The following is a 9,575-nucleotide window of genomic DNA, read 5'->3' as shown; positions in this document are numbered from 1 at the left end:
AGATGAATAATACATCATGAACTTTTGATATTCATTGTACAAATGAATGTCATTGACACCATCTGTTCATAAAAAAAAAAAATATATATATTTCTGTATTTGCATTTTCTGTGCTTGTATTTCTTTTTTAAAATGTATAACTGTGATTGTGAAAACATTCCTGAGGACATACATCAATATTTCCAACTCTAAATATGATATAATAATATCATATAATATAAGATATCTAATGACCATCACCAGGATGATTCACACTCACGTCACTTTCATTTTAAAGCTCACGTGTTTCAGAGCGTGTAGTATGTCATCTAAATGAATTACATCACCCTTAAGTTTAGAAAATCCTTAGTGAAAATACCCTAAAAATTATAACTAAAGGTTTTCTTGACTTAAAGGATTAATTTCCCCCAAAATGAAAATTCTGCAATCATTTAGTCACCCTTATGTCCTTTTTGAAACATGTATGGCTTTCTTTCTTCTGTGAAACTCAAAAGAAGATTTTTGGCCCATATGAAGAAAGTCAATAGGGTCCAATGCTGTTTTTAGACTCCACTGACTTTGTTGTACGAACAATTAAAATTTTTTTTTTTTTTTTAATCCTTTTTTGGGTGGACTATCTCTTTAAGTGACCGTATTTGTCATTGATGTTTAACATATGATCATCCTCTGTTCAGGTTGTTGGATTACTGGTTTGGGCGCTGATCGCCAGTACTCCATACTCCTCTGCATCTGCTTATGTCTGGGTCATGATTGTCAGCGTGACGCTGTGGCTTTTGAGCATCGCCCTGTTGGTTGTGCTATTGCTGAGTTTTCATCAGAGTCTACCCTTAATACCCTGGCCTTTGGTGGTGAGACTCACTCGTCTCATGGAGGAGATAGCATATTTTAATCAAGACTTTGTTGATCAAATCAAGTTTGTAATCCTGTCTCCCTTTCTTCCTTGTAGCTCATGGGGTTTTACTCAGTCGCAGCTGTTCTATACCTAACTGCCTTTTTGGCTAATGCTGCATCCGTTCCTCTAAACTTCTACCATGGTCATCTGGGAACTTCTGCAGTGAGTGAAAACATCTCTTGAACACACACGTTCACACACTATGAGCTTAAAGAGGTGTGTCGGACTGTACACTTCATACCTTATTTCTAAAGTAAAGTAAGGTGTATCTGTAAAGCACCCACTGATAACAGGTCAGGTGATTCAGATGTCAGCAGATGTCAAGACCTAACAAATTACGACCGTTTAAAAGTACGGGTTAGGACAAACTTTTATATATATATTTTTTTTAAAGAAATTAACCCCTTAGCTGTCACCCCCCTTTTTGAGAATGTACATTAAAATGCACTATTAAAGCTTAAATGGTTGTAATTCTAAGTTTGGTCTTGTTTTAAAGGGAAAAAATTGCAGATTATTGCTGAAGTGAAAGCACTTCAAAAAATTTAAGTATGAAAAAGTTATGGAAGTTTAAATTTACATTAAATCAAATATAATTTATTTAATATTTTTCTTTTATATAAAATATATATTTTACAAAATATGTTTTACAAAAAAATTACTATAAAATGAAAGCCATATATCTAACCAAGTTGTGTTCCAAATTTGAAGTTGATATCACAAAAATTGAAGTTCCCATGAGATTTTGTTTAGGCGTATTACCAAAAATAGCCACCGGGTGTCATTGAATTCCATTGAATTTAACTGTATGCATTCTAACATAACAAATTAATAAATATCTGTCCAAATATCACTTCTGTCAGAAAATATGGAACCTTGAGACTCAGACCTTTCTGACAATATGTGTTTTGTCAAGATTAGACATTTTTTTATCATAAATTATGAAACATAATGATGCCCAAAAAAGGGGGAGCCTGATAAAATCATTTAGAGTACCGTTTCTATGGTAACACAATGTCCAATTTCAAAACAGTTTTCACAGGATGAATTCTGAGATCGTAAGCTTTCAAATGATACCTAATTTATGATAACTACTAAAATATGTAATGTAATAAAAAAAGGCGATAAAAATAATAATATAATATTTTAGAGGATAATATATATGTTATACTTTTTAGAAGATAATATTATTTTATATTTTTTTATTGACAAATACTAGATTAAATGTTTTTATTATGAACTTTTAGCATGAAAACCAATCCTGCATAAATTGTAACAAAAAACAGTGCTGAAATATCTATTAAGGAGTCTTAGACCTTTCCTTTCTGTCACGGGACGGTGACAGTTAAGAATCATGAAAAAAAAATGAATCCTGGTTTTCACAAAAAAAATAAACGGCACAACTGTTTTCATCACTGATAATAAGAAATGTTTCTTGAGCAGCAAATCAGCATATTAGAATGATTTCTGAAGGATCATGTGACTGAAGACTGGAGTAATGGCTGGTGAAAATTCAGCTTTGCTATCACATGAATAATTTACATTTTAAAATATATTAAAATAAAAACATTAATTTTTAAAAAAGAAAGAATTTTAACAATATTTTATAATATTTTTTGATCAAATAAATGCAGCCTTGGTGAGCCTGAGAGACTTCTTTCAAAAACTTTCATAAATGTTTGAATGGAAGTTGACTGTAGATAGAGCCTTCTTAGAAAATATTGATTACAAATATAAGTCGCTACGCCAAAGCATCTAATCTGAAGCAAGGCCTTCACTTTAACTGTATAAAGCATGTTTCATTACTCAATGGAATACACAATACAGTATTATAGATCAAATAAAAGGCTTTTAGGAGATGGTAAAAATGTGAAACTGTCAGATGAGTTCAGAAGCACGGTTCTGTAGAGTAGTGTGAGTGTTTTATTGGGCTTTAAAAGCCACATGAGCCAGAGTCCAGATTAAAATGTGCAGTAAGCACATGACAACCCCATATTGATCTACAGTGGAGGAGTGTAATCACAATTTATACCTCCTCCATGTGTAAAGGTTAACAGCTTAAGTTTCTAAATTATTACAGCATCTTTAAAACTACATATCTGCTCAATGATTGCTGATATACATATATGTAAAACAGATATGTGCCCGGAAATCATTTATCTGGGGTTTAGCTTGTATTACGGCTTACCCAAAGTTCTTAAAGGGTTAGTTGACCCAAAAATTAAAATTATGTTATATTTACTCATACTGATGTTGTTTCCAACCTGCATTGGGGTCCAAAACAACATTGGACCCTATTAACTTTAATTGTATGGAGGAATTTTTCATATATATATATATAGACTAACGCTACTTTTGCGTCATCGAAGGGTAACGCCCCTTTTTGGGGGAAAACAAACGGATTCCCCTGAGAACAGAACTCGCTCGCTCTAGATCTGCAAAGTTTCTTGATAGCAAAAATGGCACAAACATACACACTCTTTGCCGGCCGAGGACCGTGAGCGGTATTTAAAGAAGCTACTGGATACGGGGTTACAGAGGTGTCCCTTTGAAATGGTCGAAAACTGGATTAATGACCCCACGCAGTGGCCAAATATGGACTATTCAGACATCTAAGTTACCACTATCTCGTGGAATCACCAAGTAACGTTAAGTAGCCTATTTATTTTTATTTATTTTTTGTCATTAACACCCTCACAGTATGACAAACTAGACGATGAGGCCATGTCAATTAGGAGTCGGTGGTTTAACGTTACTTGGATCATATTTCACTTGATTTAAGCTATTGACAGTTTTGTTGTTGACTACTAAGTTAACGTTAGTTAGAAAGACGAAGCTGCTATCAGCTACGTGATTAGCTCTCACTAAAGTGGACTTTTTTTGCCGTACACTGTAAACCTTTTTACAACTTTCTAAGTCCTAGACCTTTCTAGACACAAGCCAAGAAACCAGACAAGTCCACTTTAGTCCTAGCCTGCCACTATTTCAACAGTAAAATAAGTTAACAGCCAAGTGCCTAGTGAGAGCTAATCACGTAGCTGCTAGCAGCTTCGTCTTTTTAACTAGTAACGTTATAGCTAGTCGACAACAAAACTATGTCAATAGCTTAAATCAAGTGAAATATGATCCAAGTAAACCGCCGACTCCTCTTGACATGGCTTCATCGTCTAGTTTGTCATACTGTGAGTGTGTTAAACTTAATGACAAAAAAATAGGCTATAAAGTTACTTACTTGGTGATTCCACGAGATAGTGGTAGATAGTCCATATTTGGCCACTGCGTGGGGTCATTAATCCAGTTTTCGTCCATTTCAAAGGGACACCTCTGTAACCCCGTATCCAGTAGCTTCTTTAAATACCGCTCACGGTCCTCGGCCGGTGTCATGCCGAAAAGTGATGGTCTGCCGAAAATTGATTGCATTATTTATTGCAATAAGTAGAGGCTTCAATCATTTTGTTGTAAGTAGAATACTGCATTTTATGAAAGAGAGGTGTGGTGGCAAAGAGAGTGTGTGTGTATGTTTGTGCCATTTTTGCTATCAAGAAACTTTGCAGATCTAGAGCGAGCGAGTTCTGTTCTCAGGGGAATCCGTTTGTCTTCCCCCAAAAAGGGGCGTTAACCTTCGATGACGCAAAAGTAGCGTTGGTCTATATATATATATATATATATATATATATATATATTCTTTTGTGAACTACATACATCTTATACTTGAGTAAAATGTGTAAGATCTTCATCATTTTTATTCATATATTTCTTCTTGCAGTTCTTTGCCATAGTGGTGACCCTGTTATATACAGCTAGCAGCTACTTTGCCTATTTGGGCTGGAGGGGTGAAGGGCAAAACGCAGCGGGGAGTACAGTGCCTGTGTAGACCATCCTCTGATTAACACTGTCATACTCCTGTGAGGACACTTCCTAGAGGATAATACTCAGTATCGCTGAAAATCCTCTTCAGGAACGTCCGACAACCCTTCTGAATAACGGTGCCCAGCATAATTGCTAGATGGTTTGTAACATGGACATTGTGTGTACTGAGAGTCATCACCCTTCACGTGCTTTGGAGTCAGTACGATTCTTTTTTTTACATAAATGAATACTTTTATTCAACACGGAGGTATTGATTAAAAGTGACGACATTTATAATGTTACAAACAATTCTATTTCAAATCTATGCTGTTCTTTTGAATTTTTCTGTTCATTAAAGAATCCTGAAAAAAAAGCTTTGCCATCACAGGCATACATCCTGTTTTAAAATTAAAATAGAATATTCAAATAGAAAAGTTTTTAAAAATTTTTTTTTCACGATATTACTGTTTTTATTGTATTTTTGATCAAATAAATGCTTCCTTAGTTGAGCATCGGAGACTCCTTCAAAAACTTTTTTAAAAATCTTACCAACCCCAACCTTTTGAATGATGGTGCACTATTTTTGTAAGATACACAAGCTGACTTGAGCAAATATGTATTTAAGTGGTGAGGTTCTTGCATTATTGTACAGTTATGCTCGAGAATGTAATTGATTCATTGTTTTGAGAATAAAAATGTTTTGATAAAATATGATTTAAGAAAATTTGTATTTATTTCTTCCATACACAGGTTCAAATATTTCTATATATACAAATAATAAACAAATATACACAATTGCACAACATTCATCTAGTAGGAACAACACATTCTATGTAAAGAAGGGAGCAAAAAAGCAGAAATTTGCACTGTATACATCAACAAAAAGCTCACTTTCACAATATATGGGAGAAATCCAAAACATGGACTCAACATCACATTAAAAAGCATGGAAAACTGTATGAGATTATTTGCATTGTTTCTGGTAATTGTATAAACATATTTTTTAACAATGTAATATTTCACCTGGGGAAACTTCAAGCCTTGTGAATGTTAAAAAGGGGTTTTCAGAACTGTTGTCCTATCAGGCACATTGTATAATACTTTTTTAATGAAAAGCCCTTTTTGATTGTCAAGTGAAAGGAATTATTTTGGTATCTAATGATAGGCTATATAAAATGGAGGGGTTATTGCGTGAAAGTATGCAATGGCAGCTTTGAGATGTTGAGGCTCATTAAAACTTTCATCGACTTGGTCAGAAACGGAGATAGTGTTTATGCACTGTAGGCCAAAACAAGATGAGAAGAACTAATCCAGAACGAGTGGATTTAGTGACAGATCATGGGAATACTGTTAGAGGAGTCTCACTAAATGAGCTGATGGTTAACCTGAATTTTACGTTTAAACATTAACCTAAATTAAACAAAGATTGCCATCTGTCAGTTTAGTATAACAATGAGTGTTTGTTTTGGGATTTGTCGGAAAGGAATTTTCAATGGATATTCATCTTTTTAAAGAGGAGGAGAAATAATTGTTGATTAAGTTAATTTCCATGAAATCCCCATTTTCAATGGTTCAGCTCGATTGTGAGGCCATGCTGGAGGTCAGAGGTGAAGCTGAAGCAGAATTTAATGACTTCACTTCTAGTCCAGTACTAAGGTCCAATCCTCTACCCTCCTTTTCCTATAAAAAGAAGATTGGGAAAATGAGTTTCTGCCACAGACTACTGGCACATTTATAGCCTTTGTTCATGGTAGTAGAAAAGTAGGCCAAAGTGAACTAAGCAGAACAGCTTTTCTCTTTAACTGTAGAAGAATCTGAATACACATTATTTTACATATACATATAAATCCTATATTTTGAAGTTTTAAGAAAAGAACAGATTTTTTACTTACTGCTCTGTAATCAATGAACATCTCTTTAAAGGCCATAAAGTCAGTGAAAGTGAGCAGCATGTCAAGTATGTCCCCTGACACTTCATCTTTGTGTTGTCTAATTGCCGTGGGAAAAAAAAAGAGAAGGATTACAAATCAACAGGTAAAAGTCACCATTGAGGAATAATTTTCAATGTAAACACCTCCATCTAGTGGTAAATTATGTGTATTACAATAAGACATTTTAGACCAGTTTTTTTTTAACGGGGGTCCAGGGGGCTGCAAAAACAGTGTAAAAAATATATACAAAAATAATATAAAACAAAATAAATACATAATAACGTATATATAAAAAAAGAATAATAAAAAGAATTCAAATAAATAATTAATCTATCTGTCCAGTACTATTGTGAATAGGAAAAAGTAATGATGTAAAGTAGTATTATTATTTTACATATATTTGTCATCTAATTTTTTATAGTACAATTGGGTCTTTATACTTGAAAATATATAGCTGCCCTTTAAATTTTAGGATGAGGGTCCCTCACATTACATTATCATATTTAGGGACACAAAGCATCTAAAAGATTGAAACCCCCATCTGACTTAGACTGGGTTGCTCTGGTCTGTATGGTTTATATATATATATATATATATATATATATATATATATATATATATATATATATATATGAAGAGTTCAGATGCAAAAGCCTCTGAGTGCCATCTGAAATTTTCTTCTAGAATTATCATTTTTATCAAGCTCGTATATTTAAGTTCAATAATTTCACTTAAATGACAATGCAAATTACCTATTAATTGTCATTTAAGTGAAATTACTTAACTTAAATATACAAGCTTTATAAAACTTATCATTCCAGAAGAAAATTTCAGATGGCACTTAGAGGCTTTTGCATCTGAACTCTTCATATATATATATATATATATATATATATATATATTATATATATATATATATAAAATAAACAATCCAAACTTTTGACTGGTACTGTATTTATACACATACATGTATTGACAGTCACTGTTAAGGTGAATTCGCCATACTTAAGTGAATGGGTGAAGGAATCCATGTTGAATCCAGGAATTCGCTCTACCAACTGCTGTTCCAGATGCTTTTCTAGAATTTCAATCTGAAATCGCAAAAATTCATAAATGACAGTTTAATATTTCCATCTCAAGAAGGGTCAGAAATGTGTGATATAAAAACTCAAAGTATCACGTACATATTCGTTAAATATAGGTGTATAGCTGAGCTTATTCTCCTCAGACTCATCAAACTCAAGGTAATATTTCTCCATGAAAGACTGCTGAAGATATTGGAATTCATCCTCTGTGGAGAAAATGCGTTCGTTACAACTTGGGGAATTTCATGATAACTAGGTCATATTTCACCCAAAACCATAATAAAAAAGGAGGGAAAAGAAATGACATTTAAAAAAAACGAATTATATTAAGCACATTTTTCACATAAATTGACTAGGACATGTTCTTGACAGATATGTAAGAATCACCCCTGTTAAAGATTAATTCTACTGGATTATATTAATGATTTAAAGTTATGGCCATAAATGATTTAATAAAATAATAGATGAATACCCATAATAATGTCCTCGATGTTCCCAATTACCATGTCAAATTCTGCATCAGCATCGGATGATCTGAAGAGACAAAATATTATGGCTGTGTAATTTTGATAAAGCTACTTGCATTTTCACAGAAAACAATCTTTATAACTCACTTAGAAACAGCAAAGTCCTCCTCTTCCAAATTCTGCATGTCAACTATGTTCTCGATGCCACTCAGCAGATCTATAGGGTTTCAAAGAAAGTTGAGATGAAGAAGTGTAAATAACGTTACAAAAACCACAGCTAGAATTTTAAATATCCTGCGAACAGTCGCGACAGATATGATGGCAATCATGAAACTAGTCTAACAGATTTCAATAAGCTAGCTGGTTGTGGAGCAGGTGCGTGGCTGACGCACTGAAGCTTTAAAGACGCCAGTGCACAATCAAACGGCAGATAGAGTCGAATATGTTCAATTCGCACGTTTATGAATATTTTAAAACAACGAATCACCTGTCTCTTGAGAATCCATCATATATCGCCCTAACGTTCTTCCTCACGTCGCTGCTGCTGCCACGGCAACGGGAGAACGCGTACTTGTTCGAAATGTTTCCGGTAGGAACAACTTTCCTTTCATTTAGTTCCGCCTATTTGAGTCACAGGACAACCCAACACCAGAAAAATAAGGTATGCTATTTCCGGACCATTACACAGGCTTTTAGGTGTTGCGGTGCATTTGGCCTTTTCTAAGTAATGAACTTTTGGTAAGTAAGGTGATACGCGTTTAAAGTTGAACGAAATTGACAAGATCATACCAAGAGGCAACACTCAGAAAATAGGTCAAATAATTGACCTACTTTATTGTGGAGGGACAAGAAATCATGCTTATTTATCTATGCTATCATGCCATATAACCGGCATCATAAAATATAGCCATTTTATCTTATTTCGACACACTGAACAAAAATCTATCCATATCTATCCATTATTAAAAAAAAATAAAAAATGTATTGAAGATGTACATGTAAAAACGTACAGGATAACAAAATAAGTAAAACAAAGGAGACAATGCAATTCCACAACAACACTTTATACAAAGGCAGAGCCACCCTGCAATGCAATTATTAGATTCACATTTCTAGGAACATTTCGTATGTATCTGCTGTTTACCGAAAATAATTATTAGCTGTATGCCTACTATATATTTATTTTCAGTGCAAAATGTCATCTTTAAAATAAAATCCCACATTAGATACACTAATGCGTACCACACATACCAATTGTGAGGTATACAGAATATAGGTATATTTCAATTTGTTTTGGAACAATATTAAATAGAAACAAAGGTAAAACAAATGAAGAACTGTTTCTGTAAATAAT

The 9,575-nt window shown here is 33.6% G+C and overlaps 2 protein-coding genes across 4 annotated transcripts in view; one reads left to right on the top strand and one right to left on the bottom strand.

The window, feature by feature from the left end:
• Positions 1-4,970, top strand: part of pllp (plasmolipin) — a 6,854-nt gene extending 1,884 nt beyond the window's left edge. For all 3 annotated transcript variants that reach the window (XM_082181418.1, XM_082181417.1, XM_082181419.1), the window contains exons 3-5: positions 675-848; positions 947-1,054; positions 4,656-4,970. In XM_082181418.1, the coding sequence (XP_082037544.1) occupies positions 675-848; positions 947-1,054; positions 4,656-4,763 (390 nt within the window). In that variant the 3' untranslated portion in view covers positions 4,764-4,970. The remainder of the gene's footprint in view (positions 1-674; positions 849-946; positions 1,055-4,655) is intronic.
• A 648-nt stretch (positions 4,971-5,618) lies between these two features.
• Positions 5,619-9,537, bottom strand: arl2bp (ADP-ribosylation factor-like 2 binding protein). The gene is made up of 7 exons (XM_082181416.1): positions 8,709-9,537; positions 8,369-8,438; positions 8,227-8,288; positions 7,854-7,960; positions 7,675-7,760; positions 6,631-6,727; positions 5,619-6,418 (listed from the first exon to the last, which is right to left on the bottom strand). Exons 1-7 carry the CDS (start codon positions 8,728-8,730, stop codon positions 6,311-6,313), a joined length of 552 nt encoding a protein of 183 aa, XP_082037542.1. The 5' UTR covers positions 8,731-9,537; the 3' UTR covers positions 5,619-6,310.
• Between the last annotated feature and the right edge of the window lie 38 nt (positions 9,538-9,575).

Source organism: Leuciscus leuciscus, assembly GCF_965113295.1.
Source record: "Leuciscus leuciscus genome assembly, chromosome: 10".
NCBI classification, from domain to species: domain Eukaryota; kingdom Metazoa; phylum Chordata; class Actinopteri; order Cypriniformes; family Leuciscidae; genus Leuciscus; species Leuciscus leuciscus.
Note: the sequence above shows the minus strand (reverse complement) of the source record. Positions and strands in the feature narration are given on the sequence as shown.